Below are 21,340 nucleotides of genomic sequence, written 5' to 3' on the forward strand. Positions count from 1 at the left end.
GACTCTCTCACTCTCAGACTGACTGCTGTACTGTGTGTGCACTGCAACAAGAGGACTTAGTGTGGACTGGTCTGATTCTGCACTATGGTAATGGTAAACAGCTCAATCAGTTCTGCTACTTGCTTGCTCTGTATTAATTTAAAATAGAAGAAAGCTCAAGACTCAAGAGAGTCGTTCTGCACCGCTCCGTTCATTGATCATCTGACCTGATGCTGTTACTGTATGCTGCTGATACTTATCCAGGCATTTGGTTCCACAATCCAATACATCCATGTTGCAACCACAGGCATGTATGGCACATACAGAAAAAGGTAAACAGAGCCAGTAGAGTAGTACACACCCCTCGAGCCTTCAACCTATTCCAACAGGCTGAAAGTTTGCATTATGAAGCGGACGTCATCACGCATGCCCCAGCATGCGATGACCTCAGAAATATCTCTGCCGAAAAATATTCAAAAAAACACCTTGGAAATTCAGGAATTGCAGGGGCCACACGGAAATTTGTGGTACTCCATCATTTTGTCCTCAAAACCGGTAAATGCCAAGGAATTTGGTACAGATGAGAGGTATGAATTGCACAATCTCAAAACTATAACCTAGGCAACAACAGGTCTACCACACATCCCCCATTTACATTACCTAGATTAAATTCTTCCTCCAATCAAATTTATCTAAATTCAGTTCACCCTCTTACACATTAAAATGCTTTATATGTCACAACATATGTTACTCTCACCCGCCACACTAATCACTCTACATACCTAAAACCTTAGACACAATACTCACAAATAAAACAGCTACAAACCACTACACTACAACAACCTCTTCCACCAGCCTACATACCTTTCAAACTCTTAGCACAATAAATCTGGACAAAGTCAGACATAATGTGGGGACAAAAGCCCAAACATAGGGGCACATTTTAAATATTGCTATTATAAACTTAGAAAGTTGCTAGAATTAACAGGATTTGTGTTAGCATGTGTTTTCTGAAAGATATAAAATCTGAAAACTCATATGCATGTCTTTAATCTTTAGATCATCCAGTGATTTGTTAAAAAAAAAAAAAAACAATATTATGAGGAACAGACCAAAATTATGATGTGAAAATATGGACATTATGCAAAAATATGTGCAGATGAGAGGTATGCCAACCTACCCCAAAAACAAACCCACTACTCCAATATCTCACCTCAGCTATTACACTATCCACTATCTTACTACTCCAACACCAAAATGAAAATCATAGAAACCTCCAGACACCCTTTTTATCACACTAAACTCAAGCCACAAAACTAAAAACAACCCTCTAAACATTTACGTAATATTAAAATTACTACAGAGTGGTGACATACACCCTGTGCAAACAAACAAGCAAACTCCAAACGCTTAAACCAAATTACTATTAGCCTAAGAAGTATATGCAATAAGACAACATCCCTTCATACATGAATTCAACAAAATAAACCAGACATATTGGCCATAACAGAAACTTGGCTACATCCCAGCATAACGGATACAAAAACTTTGCTTCCCAACTTTGCTATATACAGACTTGTCAGACCAAAAAAGAATGGAGGAGGGACAGCATTAAAATACCCCTCCAAACTCAACATCACTCTACCCAGACAGTACACCCACAGTTCAGAATGCTGAGATACTGATTGCCAACTTAAAACAACCAAAAAAAATCTGCATCATCACAATCTACATTCCAGCTGGAAACAATAAACCAGGCCTGGAAGATATTCTGTCCTGGGCATGTGAAAACATTAATTTAGAAATAGTCATCCTAGGTGACATGAACATAAATTGGCAATCCACCACTGCAAACTCCCCCAACACAAACATCAATTGATATGGCTTGAAACAACTAATTACAAACCCAACTAAATCCAATAAAGACTACTAGCTACTCCATGCTTGACTGGATCCTTCTATCCCACCCAGCAAATTTTTCCTCCTCAGCTACACTCAGACACCACTAAAGTGGTATATATTTCATTTTGTTCAGGTTGTCCAGCATTTTATGTTGGAATGACCACCAGGAAATTGAGTACACGCATTAAGGAACATAATTATGCCATTAAACGTAGAGACATGACCAATGCTTTGTACAAACATTCTTGCGTTTGTGCTGTATATAAAAAGTTTTTATTTACTATTTTAGAGGAATGTTCTTTTGATCCTAGGGGAGGTGACCTTAAAAATTATTTGGAACAAAGGGAAGCTATGTGGCAGATAAAATTAAAATCTGACATGCCCCCTGGGTTAAATGAATTTATTAATGTAAAATGTTTTTTAAAAAATCGTAAACTACAAGTTAGTGATAAAAAGAAAGTAGTTTCTTTCTTTTTTTAAAAATAATACTGTTTTTTTAAATGATGTTCACTACTTTTGTTCTTATTGGTTCATTTGTATTGATTAATTAAGTAATTAATGTATTTAAATGAGTTTTTGGTATTGGTTTGGTTATTCTGAGGAAGTTTTTTACGAAAGCGGTCAAATAAAAACAGTTTGTACGCTATTTTTGTTGAACTACGTTCTTCTACTTCACCTCATTGGCATTGGATTATTTTACACTCAGACTCATTAAGCGACCATCTTCCAGCCTTTGCCATCAGGGCTACCACCCACCTTCCTAAAAAACATTGCCTAAAAACAGTCAGAAATACAACTAGACTTAATGAACAAAAACTTAGCAATGTTCTATAAAATATAAACTGGACACCCTTAAAACTTCTTCCCCCTCAATGATGCCATACTATACTACATTTCTGAAAATACTTTAGTTTTGCCCCGGTACAAACAAAAAGAGTAAAGACAACCAAAAACCCATGGATAACGTCAGACTGCTTAGGCCTCATGAAACAAAGAGACATGGCTTGCTATAAATGGAAACGCAATAAAACCCAACAAAATCTCCAAACATTTAGAACACTACATAACAGAGTAACTAAACTAGTAAAAAAATTGTAAAATCCTACTACTCACCTTCAGCTACAACACAAACATAATCCCAAAAAATTCTGGCACTCCATATCTACCCTCCTCAACACAGGAACTAATTAGGAACACTCCCCCTTTTCCAATACTGCCCCATCTCAAATAGCAGAGGAATTTAACAAATAATACATAAAATCCATAGATGGCCTATTCACCACCAAAACTAATACAGGGCACCCCCCCCATCTAAAATTAAACACTAGCTACAATAACTCTGCACCACCCAATACAAACCAAGCCCATAACTACACAGATGACCAAATAGCTCCATTACCCCTTTTCCCTCCAACCCTATACCCACCTCAAAAATAAAAAAGCTACTGCTCAAGCTAAAAGCCATGTGCTCACATCAGCAGACAACCTCCCACACTAATACCTAAAAACTCACTGCAGACTCAGTTGCATACCCCATCAGCATTTTTATAAACAGATTACTCTCAGAAGCTTTAGTCCCCACAAAATGGTCACACAACACCAATGCATAAAGGTGGACATTCCACAAAAATATCCAGTTTTCGTCCAGTATCAATACTATCGCCTCTATCCAAAGTAATGGAAAGATGTATCCACCAACAGTTAGGGAAGTACCTATTGCAAAACAACCTGCCCACTCCAACTCAGCATGGTTTCTAGCCAGGTCATAGCACATACACTGTACTTTGCACTTTTATCCTTTACAGACACCATTAACAGCACCCGGGATAAAGGCTACCTCATATCTGCAGTATTCCTGGACCTCTCAAAACCTTTCAACATGGTTTCACACCCAATACTTCTAGAAACACTGTCCAACCTAGGATGGTCTACTACCACACTTCAGTGGTTCCAGAGCTATCTATAGGACTGAAAGCAAGCAATAAAATGGTCTAACCAACTCTCACCCTTCCTACTTAACTCTACAGGAGTTCCCCAAGGTTCCATCCTAGGTCCCCTATAAGTCACACACACACACACACACACACACACACACACACACACACACACACACACACACACACACACACACACACACACTAAACCAGTATGCAGATGACTCATACTTAATCTGCACAACTTGTACTCTCCTGGAACTACAAAACAAAACCCAACAATCTCTCACAGTAATCGAATCCCGGCTCAAAAAGAAAAAAATCATAGTTTTTCATCCCAAAAATACCAGCCTTAGCCCAGATCAATTTAACATCTTTGCAGCTGATAAAACTATAATAAAAAACATAAAAAATGTAAAAGAAACTAAACTGTTAGTTATAGATAGCAAACTGAACTTTGACCTTCATATCAAACAAAATATAAAGAAGACACCTAAAAAACTAGGACTACTTTACAGAAACAATTCCTTACTACTCCAACCAAGACCATCCTGGCAAAAACCTTTCTCCTCCCATCCCTACTCTGTGGTTCTTGTAGTCTAACAAATCTACAAAATGCCTCCAAAACTAAAATGGAATAATGTTAAAATAAAATAAAGTTTGCAACAGATTCCAACTACTGCACACATCACTGTAAACTACTACAAAAACTAAAATGGCTAGAACTATCAAACTAACATATACACACTTAACTACAATACACAACCTAATCTATAAACCTACTGCCTGTCCTGCCTTAGCAAAACTTTTCTTCTTCTTCTTTCGGCTTTTTCCCTGTTAGGGGTTGCCACAGCGGATCATCCGTCCGCTCATGATTGGCAGTAGAGTTTTACAGTGTCGAGTTGCCAGCCCAGCGCCCAACCTTTCACAGAAGTCACACACACACACACACACACACACACACACACACACACACACACACGCGCACACACGCGCACACGCACGCACACACACAGCCAATTTAGAGTGTCCAATCGGGATGTGGGAGGAAACCGGAGCACCCGGAAGAAACCCACGCGACCACAGGGAGGACATGCAAACTCCGCACAGAAGGCACCCCAGCCGAGGATCAAACTGGAGAATCCCTTGCTGTAAGGCAGCAATGCTAACCACTGCAGCACCGTGGCCGCCCCCTAAGCAAACCTTATCAAACAATACAAACCTAGCAGGTCTCTTAGATCCAATGAAAAAAACCTACTTGAAATCTATAAACCTTCCAAAAACTCAGGGAAATGGCTATACTCATACTTTGTTTCAAAATTATGGAACTCCCTCCCACTAAACATTAGCCTTATTCCTCGCCTCTCTCTGTCTCTTTGTATCTTCCTTATAGATTCATAGGTGTGGACTAGGCTAATGGCCCTGGAGCCTTTACAAGCCTAGCCCATAGGATTAACCTGGAATTGTGCCACCTGACCTTAATTCCCAGTGCCTCTGTCGGGCCACTGGAGTGATCCCCAGGTGAATTTTCTATTTCCCATACACTCATCAAAATTTCTCTTAAGAGGGCCAGAGAGGTGCTCTGCTTGACATGTATGGGAAGTCTATTCCATAGCATGGGCAGTCTCTAGGTTATGAACCTGTCTCTCCAGCTTGTTCTGTTGATTGTGGTAATGCGGTTGAGGTCTCTGGAGCATGTGGTGTGGAGGGATTGGGATGTCTTTAGATGTAGCATTTCTAACAGAACTGGGTCAGACATGTATTTGTAAGTCAAGCACAGATCACCTCTAAGTAGATGATATGAGACAGAGAACAGTTGGAGTTTTTTGAGTCTGTCCATATAGGACAAGTGTTTAAGGCTTAGGTCCTCTTTGTGAGGTACTTTTGTGGCCTCTCCAGTGGTTGCAGGTGTCTAGTGAGGTACATGCCAAATGAGGTATTGTACTCGATGACTGGCCTAATGAGGGAAGAGTAGAGGGAGACAATGACTTCTTTCTTCCTGGATGAACTAAAACCCTTAGTAATGAGATGTGCCACATAAAAGGACTTTCTGACCACAGTGGCAATGTGGTGGTCAAAAGAGAGGTTGCTGTCAGCCTATGTTCCCAGATCTCTTGCAACTTCTGTTTTCAGTGGACTGTCAACAATGTGGTAATTCATGGAAACCAGGTTTTTCCCAAAGGATGGCATTGAGCTTAAGGCCATGGTTCTGACACCAGTCGTTGGTCTCAGTGAGGCCCTTCTGTAGGGTGTCAACATCACTTGGGGAGATAATAATAGCTCCCAACTTGCAATCATCTGCGAACTTTGTCAGCCAAAGTCCATTCATGTTGGCCTGGACTTCAGAGAAATAGATACCAAACAGGAGAAGACCCAGGACCAAACCCTGTGGGACTCCACTCATGACAGGTCGGCAGTCTGACTTGGGAGTCAGCTACGTTCACACTGTGGGTTCTGTGAGCCAGTTTGCACCCCACCTAGTGATATACGGGATGATGCCTAGCTTAGTGAGTTTTTCTATGACTCCTGAGTGGGGAATGGTATCAAAGGCCTTGGCCAGATCAAGGTAGGCTGTATGAACCACCTTGCCTCGACCAAGTTGAGAAGGCAGGATCTACCCTTCACAGAACTAAACTGTGTGGGATCCAGAGTTGGGAGATTCCTTATATTCTTGTCTATTAGGTCAATGATGATGTGTTCCAAAACTTTGCATATCAGACTCATCAGGCTAATGGGGCGATAGTTCCCAGGGTCTGTAGTCACTCCTCCTTTGTGGAGAGGGATGACTGTAGCAGTACACCATTCGGTAGGGACAAAGTCTGAGGTGAGGGTGTGACTGAACAGAACACTGAGGTGAGGGTGCTACTGAACAGAACACACAGGTGAGGTGCCAGTTCACTCTGTAGTTCATGTAGAACACAGCCAGGGATATTATCAGGTCCCATAGAAGTTGTATTCTTGGCCTTGGACAGTGCTGTTTTAACCTGTGCAGCAGTAATAATGGGTGCCTGGCATTCTACTGGTATTGTGATTGGTTCTTTGGTAGGAGAGAGAAGGGTAACGGCATCGAATCTGTAGGCCGGTATATTGGCAATATCGGTTGGCTCGGTATAGGAGGTACCATTGTGCAGTAGCTCAGAGAAAATCTGGGTATTGCCGTGGAGATTCTTTACATAACTATAGAAGATCTTGTGGTGGTCTTTACTGTCTGCTGTAATTCTGTTTTCATAGTTAGCTTTAGAGGATTTGATTGGGTATCTCAACTTTTTGTTGAGGCTGATAAGGGAGTTTTTCCAGTTTTGGGACTTCAAGAACATTTACACAAATTATGGCTATGCACATGCCTAACCCTCCTCTACAGTACCTCCTCATATAATACTAACTTCCCTAAAGCTAATCTACGTCTAACATCCTGGAAGCCAAGCCACCTTCTAACAACTAAGTACCTTCTTATACCTGTCATTCTACCTGTACTTATTTATTTATTTATTTATTTATTTATATTTGTTGACCGGGAGTGTCTGACTGGACGTAGGTCCATTTTCAGCGGAGACCCGGGGAGAAAAACTCCACAGTTAAAATAAACAGACAGTAGTTACATTGGATTACATAGCGATTAACAATTTACATAGCAATTACTTACAACATATTTACAGATGAAGAACATAGTACATCAGTAGACAACTAGAATCTTTATCTGTGAAGTACATAACACACATTAACAAATGTTACAATAAGAAGTTCCTGCTGTATAATAAGTACTAGGCTTATGAGCATCTGAGCTTGCTATAATCAAGGTAGTTAGTGGGGTGGAAAGAAAGGTAGTGGTTGGATGGGGTGGGTGATATTAGAGTGGGAGTTGCAAGGGCATAGCCAGCATGTTTTTAAGTGCGCTTTTAGTAAAGTTTTGAAGTGGGTGCATGATGGTATGGAGGTAATTGTGGGTGGGTGGGAGTTCCATAATTTGGCTATGGTGCAAGAGAATAGTGCTTCACCAGCAGAGTTATTGGCTTTAGTGATCTGCAAGTGATTTTTGTTGCTGGATCTTAGTGGTCTGGTGGTGTGATAGGGTTGGAGTAGATTCTGGAGGGATGGGACATTTAGTGGATGGTTTACTAGTTTGTGGGCGAGTGAGAGTTGATACCACTGAAGGAGGTGAGGGAGTTCAAACCAGACTAGTTCAGCAAGTGAGAGAGTGGTGACTATGGTAGGATGCCCCTGTGGTGAATAGGTGGGAATTTGCTATTGAAATCTTTGCTGCTTTGGTGAGAAGTTGCTTATTTCTGTATAACGCTCCTAGTTTTTTTGTGGAGTTTTTTTATGGTCATAGATATGTGAATGTCAAATTTTAGTTTATTGTCTATTTCCACTCCTAGCAATTTGGTGTGTTCAGTTGGGTATATAGTGGTGTTGTCTTTTGCTGTGATGTTAAAGTGAGAGTTGTTTGGAGTATGTTTGGTGGGTTGGAAGACGAGTAAGTTTAGTTTTGTTTGGGTTGAGTATTAATTGGGCATCGGATAACGTTTCAACAGAGGAAAAGGCGTCCTGTGTGACTTTTTGCAGTTTGGGTAGGGACTGGGCTGAGCAGATGATGGTTGAGTCATCTGCGTATTGTATGAGTGTGCCATGTTTGGTGGCAGAGGCTAGATTATTGGTGAAAACAGAGAAGAGTAGGGGTCCAAGGATGGATCCATGGGGAACCCCAATGGAGACAGGTAGTTGGGGAGATATGTCATTCTGCCATACAACGGATTGTTGGCGGTCAGACAGGTAACTCTGAAACCAGTTGGTGACTGATTGAGAGAAGGATAGGTTATTAAGGACAGAGATAAGTTGTTTATGTGGGACCATGTCAAATGCTTTAGATAGGTCTAGGAAAGTAGCAGAGGAGAGACAGCCATTGTTTTTATGCTGAAGGATCATGTTAGTAAAGGAGAGTAAGGCAGTGGTGGTGCTATGGTTTGGTCAGAAACCATGCTGAGTATTGGAAAGGAGGTTGTTAGTAAGGAGGTAGTCTGAGACCTGAGAGTGTATGCATCTCTCTAGTATTTTGGAGAGTGGAGAGAGAATAGCTATGGGGAGGTAATTGGTTAGTTCTGTGGAGGGTCCGCCTTTGTGGAGGTGAATTATATGTGATACTTTCCACAGTGTGGGAACGTAACTTTCTGACAGAGATCGGTTAATCAAGATGGATACTGGGTAGGCCAGAGCATCAGCTGCTATTTGTAGGTATTCACTTGGGAGGTTGTCTGCTGCTAATTTGGTGAGCTTAAGTCTAGTTAAGAGTTTTTTTATGTTGGAGGTAAGTACAGGAGAAAAAGAGAAGGCAGTGGGGAGATTACTAGTTGAAGGTGTGGGTTGGAGGGGAGGGGGTTGTGTTGTTTAGCTAGTGATAGTATGGTTTGTGTGAAGTGTGTGTTGAATGAGATAGCAATATTTCTGAGGAGTGAGGGATGTTCGGAGGAGGGGTACTGACTTTACCTGGGTGGAGGATGGAGTTTATGGAGGACCAGAATTGGTCCTGTACTTACCTAGGTCGAAGCAGTCAGACTGACTGCCATACTACCTGTACTTACCTAGGTCGAAGCAGTCAGACTGACTGCCATACTACCTGTACTTACCTAGGTCGAAGCAGTCAGACTGACTGCCATACTACCTGTACTTACCTAGGTCGAAGCAGACTGACTGCCATACTACCTGTATTGAACAAGGTTGAAGCAGTCAGACTGACTGCCGTACTACCTGTACTTACCTAGGTTGTAGCAGTCAGACCGACTGCCATACTACCTGTACTTACCTTGGTCGAAGCAGTCAGACCGACTGCCATACTACCTGTACTTACCTAGGTCGAAGCAGTCAAACCGACTGCCATACTACCTGTACTGACCAAGGTCGAAGCAGTCAGACTGACTGCCATACTACCTGTACTTACCTAGGTCGAAGCAGTCAGACTGACTGCCATACTACCTGTACTTACCTAGGTCGAAGCAGTCAGACTGACTGCCATACTACCTGTACTTACCTAGGTCGAAGCAGTCAGACTGACTGCCATACTACCTGTACTGACCTAGGTCGAAGCAGTCAGACCGACTGCCATACTACCTGTACTGACCAAGGTCAAAGCAGTCAGACTGACTCCAATCTGTTTCATAAGTACAGTCTAAGCAATTACTCTTCGCTCTAGAATGCTAATCATCTAACTGTGAATGCATGTAAACTATAAACGTTTAGTACAACATGCTTATGTATGTAAACTCTAAAATGTCCAGTATGACACGTTTCTGTATTATATAAGTAACGGTGCTTGTTTCACTAGTTTCTAAATTGTGTTGTTTTATATATACAAATTTGTAACCAGATCATAAATGTGGAGCTTTTCTCCCAGGGCTCTGCTGAAAATGGGTTATGTAACCCAGATGGACCATCCCAGTAAACCAATATAAAATAAATAAATAATTGAAAAAAGAGATGCATTTGGTGAGACATTTTAAATTAGAAAGTTCTCAACCAGCTGGCCACCCATAGATGGGACAGACTCTGCCGAACATCAGTCTATTCATTAAAAGGCTTAAAACACTTTTGTGCACTGAAGGGAAATTAACATGAATCTATTCACTAACAGCCTTAAGCTATGTTAATTGAAAAGAATGACAACCATTAGTGTGCAATAACATAAATTAAATTACAGATAAACAGAACTATTTTGTAGATAATGCATGCCATTCAAGTTTGCTCACCATGTATATACAGGGTTACTTTTAGTCATGTGCTGAATTACAGATCAATAAATATTTTACATTTCTTCTGTTCTACTTTACTATGTACATCTCTCATGCTTTATTTCGTGCTGTTTTTAAATGGTGGAAAATGTGTCCATACAGTCCAATTCACTTACTATTGTCATAAATAAATACATTAGCAGAAACAAATTAATAATACGAACAGCTACAAAAAAAGAAAATATTTTCTGAATTTGCTTTCAGTTTATCTCACCTGAAACTTGCTGGCTGCTTCCAGTATGGGCAGGAATGTGTGCCCTTTATGTGCAGATGACATCATGCAGATAACACACACAGGACATCCATCGTGTTGACAGAACCCTTTCAACACCTCTTTGTGCTCTGAGCATTCGTGTGACCCAAGCAGGTTTTGAGTTTCTTGCTCCTGATTTGGTATTTCTTCTTTCTCATACTGTCGGGATCTCCGATTACTCTCTACAGCTTTGCATAACTGCCAGTTCATTGTGTACTTTTTAGATGGGAATGCCTGTCTGCATTCAGGACAAGAGGGCCTTTTCTGGCTATCCCAGGTTTTATCTATGCAGGACTTACAAAAACTATGTCCACATTTCAGCATTACAGCCTCTTTAAACAAATCCAGACAAATTGAACACAATAAATCTTCAGCTAGATCATGTAACAGTTTGCCAGCAGCCATGCTTTTAGCACTCCAGTTTCAGTTTCAGTTACCAAACAAAAAACAGGAATTCAGTCCACAGCATTTCCTGCTAATACACCATGTGATGTGCAGACACATGGGAAATAAGTCTGAATTTGCCTTAAAGTGACAATGCCCTTTATGGATAACACTACAATTTTGTGTTTGTAAGGAAGAGTTATTTAGTATATATATCTATAAAAACATGAGCATACTTGCATTTCTTTTATCTGTGTTCCACACCTATGCTGAAGCAGTTGTTTCTAATCTTGAAAGTGCTGCTTTTTCTCTAGACCTGCATGAATAAATTCAGCTAACAGTATTGGTCCTCTAACCTTCCTTGACTGACATTCTTCTCTGTCATTTATTAATCTTCAGTGTCTTGCTGCTGTTTGGACAATGTATGTTCTTAATTTTATATATTTATATATAGTCTATGGATTCATATAACACTGAAAGTGCTTCTCTATACACTCATTCTTCACCAGAATCATTGGACTTGTTTTATTTATATGCATTTTCTGCCCACATACTACCTACATACTACAGATTTTCACAGAATGTCAAGCTTTTTGCCTCATATTTCTGGTCAACTTTTCATAAAATTGTGGTTTTCTGGTAAATTATTAAAGATTGAAGTTAGAAAATAACAACAGACATTTGAATTGCAGACTTTATACACTTCAGAAAATTCATGCTAATGCAAAACCTCTTATTCTATCAACGTTCTAAGTTTGTAAGAGCAATATTCAAAATTGTCCCTATTTCTGGGCCTTTGTTCCACTATCATTCATGTCTTTGTCCAGATTTGTTGCTCTAAGAGGTTGTGAGGTATGGTTACTGGGGTTAGGTAATACACTGACAGTTTAGTGCATGATGTGTTACTGCACTTTATCTGAGTCTTGGGTTTGATACTTTCAATCTCTATCTACCACTGTGACTCTGAGAAGTAACTTACAACACAACTCCCAGGTCACCCCTGACGACAGGCATGCTCCTAGTAGATTTACCTGATAAACAAATAATCCAGTTTATTTTAGTTTAGTTATTTAAGTAATGATCCTTTGAAAGAGAGTAGGTTATAATAGAATATACGCCAGACTGGTAGAGTTTGAGCCCAAGAAGCCAGCAGGAAATAAAAATACACCCCCCCCCCCCCCCATGCATGTATTATTTTACTTATACCATGGAAAATATGTCTTTTTTTTTTGTACTATTAGGAGATTATTGATTGCATGTTATATTCTGAACTGCATTTGATGGTATGAATTCTGAGTAAATCTGCAAACACTTAACTATTTGTTTTCTTATTATTATTCCCACAGACTTGCAAGGCCCTTTCAGCAACTTGTAGATCCATTTGTTCCTCCTCCAGGACAGAGCCAGGCCCATTAATTTCCCAACCAAGGCATGACCCCTTTAACTTATTTGTTCCTTAATCAGCAAGAGCATTATAGACTATCCATTACCCTTAAAGGAAAGGGCTTGTGTTTCAGTATCTAAATGGACCTAAGTCTAAATGTAAAATATTGTTGCAGCTTGAAGAATCTGATATGAGGGAGCCTAGAAGCCTGAACACATAAGAAAAAGATAAGGTTGAAGAATCATAGTGAGGTCCTGATTCTCACAAATCAGTGTAGTACATATCACCCGTGTATGGATAATAAATGAAATACGTTTAGATTTCAGTATTCTTACCCTTTTGAAATAAATCCTGAGTACATATATTTGGCATTTCTTTGGATTTGTACTAAAGTCAGGGCTACTGGGCAGATTGACCATTCTGTTAATTCACATTATTAGTTTGTACATATTTGTGTGGTCCCGAATCCAGTGTGAGGTAGCACGTTTTGTCAATATTTGCTAGCATGGAAGATTGTTCCCAAGATCCAGAAGCAAATAATGCGTTGTGTTAGGTAAAACTGCATGAGGAACTTCCCTGCACAGGACAGGGCTGATTTAGAGACACAGGTAGTAAAACAACACCAAGAAGATATTCTATGAAACAGTCCATTTCCCTAAGTTCTAGTGGTTACTGACTGCCTCCACATTGCAGTTAACACCCTGCATTGCCCACGTGGACAACAATACATGAAGTAGAACGGTTTCTACTCCATCAGCTGGCAGGTGGTGCAAAAAAAAAAAAAAAAAAAAAACATTGTATCATATACACATGACCTATAACAGGAATTTTTTGGGTGGTGACTTTACACAGGGATATCTTACTGGTAGCACTGGATACAACCTGCATCCATCACTCATGACACCAATCAAAATCCAGCAGCAAGGCTGAGATGACATACAAGTCTGTACAGTTCTAGGCCTGAAACATTTTTTTTACATTTAAACATCTTTATTTAATTATCAGTTAAGAATTGGCCACGGTGGTGCAGCGGTTAGCATTGTCACCTCACAGCAAATGGTTCTCCAGTTCAATTCTTGAGTGGTGTGCCTTCTGTGTGGAGTCTGCATGTCCTCCCTGCAGTCAAGTGAGTGTTAAAGACATGCAGGTAGGTGTGTGTGTGTGGTGTGTGTGTCTTCTTTGAAGGTTGGGCAATGGGCTGGCAACTCAACACCATAAAAACACCCCTGCCATTCAATCTGCAGACTGGTGATCCACTGTGGTGACCCCTAACCAGTAGAAACCAAAATACATTGCTATTTAATTATCAGTTAAGACACAGGGGCATACACACATTAATGTAAAAGAAAACAAGCCATATTAACATTTTTTTCATTTACCTATATTACAGATTACATATACATTTTCTTTCTTTATCCCTGTCATTCAGTCTAACTTTACATAAATTGCTCAGTTCCTGCCTTCCCTTAAACCTTACTTCTCCTCCTCCTCCTCCTGAACATTATTCTGCATGTATTTTCTCACAATTTCCATTTATTTCTATGTAAGTTACTACTTCCTTTTTCAAACGATGTCACCTCCAGTTCTTTTATATATTTTATAATATTCGATACTTTAAGGACAGTATGTTTAGATTTTAATGTCCATTATCTATTAATTGTTTTTGGTATCTAATAGACTAAACCTAATAAGGCCTTCCTATGTCTAAGGCCTGAAACATCACTGAGAACATGCTTAAGCTGATGTAGACCAATGTCTGCTGCCTACATTCGGCTAGTGGTGTGATGTATTGTACTCCAGAGACCTGTTGCAAGACAATCTCTGTCTGTGTGATGTTGTGCAACATGGTTGTACACAGACAGCTACAGAAGCAGAGGATCAGACAGACCAGAGCTACTGAACACAGGATGTGACAGACAGACCAGAGTCAGCGACACAGGAAGTGACAGACCAGAGCCAGCGACACAGGACGTGACAAACAGTCCAGAGCCAGTGAATACAGGATGTGATAGTTCAGGAGCTGTTGGACAAGCTGACTATAGGTAAAGGCCATGCGGGGCAAAGGCAGGCATATTATACTCAACACTGGCAAATAGATGGTGTCTGTTCTATAGCTATTGGCCAGAGGAGATGCAACACAGATTAAAACTCATGTATACAGTACTACATCCAAGTTATGCTCTACAGTTCACTGACTGGCAACACTATGCACCAGACATTACCTATCCTATATGACACAACTGTGACAGTACAGCACAGAACAGCACAGTTATCATATCCAGAGGTGTGGAAGTACCTAATGATAGCACTCAGCAATTGGCGCAGTGTTGGTGTAGGGGATACTAAAGATGTGGGTGGGATTGTGTGATATGGCCAAGAGATTGGGGAAGCTGGGTATACTGTGCACATGGGGTAGTACTTCCTGAGATTGGTACTGGGTAAGTAATCAAAAAGTGTGCCAGGGACACAGCTCCTGTAGATGTGGTTGTAGTGTGTGTGTGTGTGTGTGTGTGTGTGTGTGTGTGTGTGTGTGTGTGTGTGTGTGTATGACAGATGTTAGTTGATCCCAGGTGATAAGGATGGAGACCATGTACAGAGTTGGGAAGTAGTGGTATGCTATCCAACCTGCCTAATGAGGTACATGAGGCAGGCTGCATAGCATACCACTACCTCCCGTCTCTGCCATAGCAGTGTTGGCATGTGCCTGTGCTTGGTTGACTGCCCTTCACATCTGTTGTGTAAATGCACATTATTGAGCCCATTTCAGGCAATGACCAGGTGACCTGATGGTGATGTCTACTGGCCTGCCTTTCCTGACACCATCTCCATGATCAGTGGATGTGCCACTAACCACTGCAGGTGCATGTGCAGACAAAGATCATATCCCTAGAGTATGTCTGCCAGATATGATCTGTCCTTGTACCTGTTCTAGTGAGAAGGGGGGGGGGTCCAGAGGAAGTAGAGATGGTTACTGGGTGGCAGTGGCAGTGTGCCCAACACAGTCCTATTACTAGTAGCAACACTGTGTTACAGTACAGCCACCATCCCCATCAGTGTCTGATGCAGCACTGAAATCAGGCATGTCCTGTTCCATGGTGGAGGATCCCATAATCATAGCATCTGTGAAATGAGACTGATAAACACCTATGTATTACATTACTAATTTATGATGATCCCACCACCATGTGATCCAGCACCATGACTGATTACTTCTATGCAAAGAATGTAAACACATGAACCTTTAGTGGTATGCTGTCATGGCAGCATCCCAGAACTGCCTCTAGAAGAGAGAGAGTGGTGTTGTGCATGTCAGAGCTTATGTCACATGTGGGCACTTAAACTGTATTACTAACATACAGTAAAACCACTGCGGTTCATCACCAAGAGCATACAGTAATACCATATCTTCTTAGTGATGCAGCACATTTGTATTACTGTTTGTTCTCAGTGATGCACCACAGTGGTATTACTGCATGTTCTTGGTAATGCACCACAGTGGTACTGTATTACTGTATGATACAGTAATACCACTGTAGTGCATCACCAAGAACATACAGTAATACCACCCTGGGGGACACCTAAGGTGATGGGTAGATGGTTTGATAGTTTGCTCTGCCATATGACAGCTTGTTGTCTACCATGCAGGTAAGATTGGAACCATTGAAGTGCACGACTAATTAGTGAAAATGCCTTAAGGGTCTGCATGAGTATTTGGTGGTTGACCATATTGAAGGTCTTGGAGAGATCTAAAAAGCGGGTTGAGGAAAGCATGCTATTATTTCAGCTATGGTTTATAGTGTTAGAGAAGGATAGGAGGGCTGAGGTGGTACTGTAGTGTGGCCTAAAACCATGCCGAGAGTTAGCCAACAGCTTATTCTGGGTAAGTTGTTTATGGACATACTTCTCCATAATTTTAGCCAATGGTGACAGAATAGCTATGGGTCTAAAGTTTGACAGTTTGAATGAGTTGCCTTCTTTATGGAGTGGTATTACATGAGATATTTTCCAAGTGGAGGGGATGGTGGCTTCAGATAAGGTTCTATTGATTATGATGGAGATGGGGTATGCTATGGCATCTGCTGCTTTTTGCAGATACTCTGGTGGGAGGAGATCAGCTGCTAGAGTAGTTAGTTTTAATTTCTTAATTAGAGATCTGATAAGTGATGTAGAAACAGGCTGAAAGCTAAACAAGAGTGGGGTATTAGCTAAAGGAGAGCGGGGTATTAGCTAAAGGAGAGTGGGGTATTAGCTATAGAAGAGTGGGGTATTAGCTAAAGAAGAGTGGGGTATTAGCTAAAGGAGAGTGGGGGTATTAGCTAAAGAAGAGTGGGGTATTAGCTAAAGGAGAGTGGGGTATTAGCTAAAGGAGAGTGGGGTATTAGCTAAAGGGGAGTGGGGTATTAGCTAAAGGAGAGTGGGGTATTAGCTAAAGGAGAGTGGGGTATTGGCTGTGGCAGAATTTGGGTTGGAGCAGCTGGGTGCCAGTTGGCTGACTAGGGATTGGATAGTCTCTATGAAGAATCTATTGAAGGTATTTGTAATATCCTCTGGGGATTTATGGTTGGAAGCTGACACATTAGGAGTGGAGAACTGTCCTGCATGAAGAACTTTGTTTATTCCTGCCCAAAAGGTTGGAAGTTTGTTGTGATATTTTTGTTGAAGATGGTAGTAGAAGGTTTTGTTTTTGTCTAGTGTAATATTGTGTGATTCCTTAACTGTCGGTATCTGAGTTGATCTAGTGGGTCTTTTGTGGCACACCATTTGTCCCATGCCTTATTTCTAGCTATGATTTTAGATTTGGTCTCTTTTGAGAGGCACGGGGCAGTTTTTGTTTTGGTTCTAATGGAGCGAGCAGGAGCATGAGAATCAAGAATAATAAGGGTACACTACCGCATCGTCCAGGGAAAGGGTACACTACCGCATCGTCCAGGGAAAGGGTACGCTACCGCATCGTCCAGGGAAAGGGTACACTACCGCATCGTCCAGGGAAAGGGTACACTACCGCATCGTCCAGGGAAAGGGTACGCTACCGCATCGTCCAGGGAAAGGGTACACTACCGCATCGTCCAGGGAAAGGGTACGCTACCGCATCATCCAGGGAAAGGGTACACTACCCCATCGTCCAGTGAAAGGGTACACTACCGCATCGTCCAGGGAAAGGGTACACTACCACATCGTCCAGGGAAAGGGTACACTACCGCATCGTCCAGTGAAAGGGTACAATACCACATCGTCCAGGGAAAGGGTACACTACCGCATCGTCCAGGGAAAGGGTACACTACCGCATCGTCCAGTGAAAGGGTACACTACCGCATCATCCAGGGAAAGGGTACACTACCGCATCATCCGGTGAAAGGGTACACTACCGCATCGTCCAGGGAAAGGGTACACTACCCCATCGTCCAGTGAAAGGGTACACTACCGCATTGTCCAGGGAAAGGGTACACTACCACATCATCCAGGGAAAGGGTACACTACCGCATCATCCAGTGAAAGGGTACAATACCACATCGTCCAGGGAAAGGGTACACTACCGCATCGTCCAGTGAAAGGGTACACTACCGCATCGTCCAGGGAAAGGGTACACTACCGCATCGTCCAGTGAAAGGGTACACTACCGCATCGTCCAGGGAAAGGGTACACTACCGCATCGTCCGGTGAAAGGTGCTTTAGGATTGACCAATTGCAAGCTTTAAGTTCATTTTGAAAATTGGTGGAGTTGAAGTTCTTTTTATTTCTGATGGTTTTAAAGGTGGTCTGGTGGGGGGTTGTCCACCTTGTGCTTGATAATGTACGTAAGTAAGTGGTCACTTAGATCATCTGGGAGGGTCCCTGACTTGTACATATAGGGGTGGCTGTTGATAAATATCCAGTCTAGGATACTGTCTGTTATTGGGTTTGTGTATCCTGGTGGGGGAAGATATGAGTTGCATAAAACCGTGTAGGTTGACATGGGTTGTAAGAAATTCCAAGGAACAGGTGCTCCAATCAATGTTAAAATCTCCAAGCACCATAGTTTCTTGGGGGTAGGTACTGGATAACCAGTGGAGGATGTCCTCTAGGGTGTTTGTATTATTACCTGGGAGAATGTAAACACAGACAATGTTTATGCATTTGTTATTGTTAATCTGTAGTTTGGTAATAAGAATTTCTGCATTATTAAACTGGGGTGGTTGTAGGGAGACCATAGTAACATCTAGTGTATTTTTATAGAGTACAGCTACCCCACCACCCTTCCTAGTAGTACGATCTAATCTAAGTATGTGGTACCCTGATGGTATTACCTCACTGTTACAGTACAGCTACCCATCACCCTTCCTAGTAGTACAATCTAATCTGAGTATGTCGTACCCTGTGGGTATTACCTCATAGTTACAGTACAGCTACCCCATCATCCTTGCTAGTAGTACGATCTAATCTAAGTATGTCATACCCTGGGGGTATTACCTCGGTGTTACAGTACAGCTACCCCATCACCCTTCCTAGTAGTATGATCTAATCTAAGTATGTCGTACCCTGGGGGTATTACCTCATTGTTACAGTACACCTACCCCACCACCCTTCCTAGTAGTGCGATCTAATCTAAGTATGTCGTACCCTGGTGGTATTACCTCATTGTTACAGTACAGCTACCCCACCACCCTTCCTAGTAGTACGATCTAATCTAAGTATGTCGTACCCTGGTGGTATTACCTCATTGTTACAGTACAGCTACCCCATCATCCTTCCTAGTAGTACGATCTAATCTAAGTATGTTGTACCCTGGGGGTATTACCTCATTGTTACAGTACACCTACTCCAGCACCCTTCCTAGTAGTACGATCTAATCTAAGTATGCCGTACCCTGGTGGTATTACCTCATTGTTACAGTACAGCTACCCCACCACCCTTCCTAGTAGTGTGATCTAATCTAAGTATGTCATACCCTGGTGGTATTGCCTCATTGTTACAGTACAGATACCCCACCACCCTCCCTAGTAGTGCGATCTAATCTAAGTATGTCATAACCTGGTGGTATTACCTCATTGTTACAGTACAGCTACCCCACCACCCTTCCTGGTAGTACGATCTAATCTAAGTATGTCATACCCTGGTGCTATTACATCGTTACAGTACACCTACCCCACCACCCTTCCTAGTAGTGAGATCTAATCTAAGTATGTCATACCCTGGTGGTATTACCTCATTGTTACAGTACAGCTACCCCACCACCCTTCCTAGTAGTGCGATGTAATCTAAGTATGTCATACCCTGGTGGTATTACCTCATTGTTACAGTGCACCTGCCCCACCACCCTTCCTAGTAGTGAGATCTAATCTAAGTATGTCATACCCTGGTGGTATTACCTCATTGTTACAGTACAGCTACCCCACCACCCTTCCTAGCAGTACAATCTAATCTAAGTATGTCGTACCCTGGTGGTATTACCTCATTGTTAAAGTACAGCTACCCCACCACCCTTCCTAGTAGTACGATCTAATCTAAGTATATTGTACCCTGGTGGTATTACCTCATTGTTACAGTACAGCTACCCCACCACCCTTATCTAATCTAAGTATATTGTACCCTGGTGGTATTTCCTCATTGTTACAGTACAGCTACCCCACCACCCTTCCTAGTAGTATGATCTAATCTAAGTATGTCGTACCCTGGTGGTATTACCTCATTGTTACAGTACAGCTACCCCACCACCCTTCCTAGTAGTATGATCTAATCTAAGTATGTCGTACCCTGGTGGTATTACCTCATTGTTACAGTACAGCTACCCCACCACCCTTCCTAGTAGTATGATCTAATCTAAGTATGTCGTACCCTGGTGGTATTACCTCATTGTCTTTAGTTACTGGTTTTAGCCAAGTCTCCGTAAGACATAATACATCGGGGGAGGAAACTGCTAAGAGGACATGCAGATTATGGACCTTATTGTTTATGCTTCTGATATTTAGTTGGCAGGTCAGGAGAGAATTAGGAGGCCTATTAGCCAGTGTTATGTCAGAAGGAATATTAGTTTGGGAACTGGAATCAGCAGGTGGGGATGGGCCAGGGTTTGGATGTATGTCTCCATCCATTGTCAGGCTGTAATGTAAGCTAACTATGAGTTTCATAATTGTGTTTATAAATTTTTGGTCATGTTTAGTTTTGGGGCTGATATACCTGGGTCTAATCGGATGGTAGTTTTTAGGAATGGTGGGGTCAGGTATGTGGGGAATCATGAAGTGGTCAGTATTGTTTGATACTGAGGTAGTGATAGTTTGGGATTTTGGGTAGTGGAAACCTAGGTAGGGCTGATTTTCATTGGTGTCGAGGAGATATGGAATGAGTAACAGAGGTAACAGCAAAAATAGTAGCACCATTTTAAGAGATAACATAGTGCCTGGCTGGGGCATTATAATGGAACTGTATTTAGAGCAGGAGTAAATTAAGAAGACTAGGAAGATTAGTGGCAGGTGGAGGGTGGTATGATCTAGGAGGTTATCTTTGATAGGTTATAGTGGGGGGGTGATTTTTAGAGCTTTAAATTTAGCACCACTGGGAGTGGGTGGAATTTGGGGGCAGGGCGGGGTGGAGCAAGCCCAAGCACAGCAAGGGCGAGTGGAGCTGGGCCAAACCACGATGTACCTGATTTCTGTGCATGCAAGGTAAGTAATTGTAAAATGTTATATTGCATTTCTCTAGTTTTACACTGTAGATGTTATATTTTATTTCTCTAGTTTTATACTGCAGA

General features: G+C 41.7%; 1 protein-coding gene across 3 annotated transcripts in view; it reads right to left on the reverse strand.

Moving 5' to 3' along the window:
* The window catches only part of LOC122798668 (zinc-binding protein A33-like), a 393,343-nt gene extending 382,027 nt beyond the window's left edge, over nucleotides 1-11,316 (reverse strand). For all 3 annotated transcript variants that reach the window (XM_044067757.1, XM_044067756.1, XM_044067755.1), the window contains exon 1: nucleotides 10,809-11,316. In XM_044067757.1, coding sequence (XP_043923692.1) covers nucleotides 10,809-11,252 — 444 coding nt within the window. In that variant the 5' untranslated portion in view covers nucleotides 11,253-11,316. The remainder of the gene's footprint in view (nucleotides 1-10,808) is intronic.
* Between the last annotated feature and the right edge of the window lie 10,024 nt (nucleotides 11,317-21,340).

The sequence above is a fragment of the Protopterus annectens genome, chromosome 3.part1, assembly GCF_019279795.1.
Source record: "Protopterus annectens isolate FY-2018-M chromosome 3.part1, PAN1.0, whole genome shotgun sequence".
Lineage (NCBI taxonomy): Eukaryota > Metazoa > Chordata > Ceratodontiformes > Protopteridae > Protopterus > Protopterus annectens.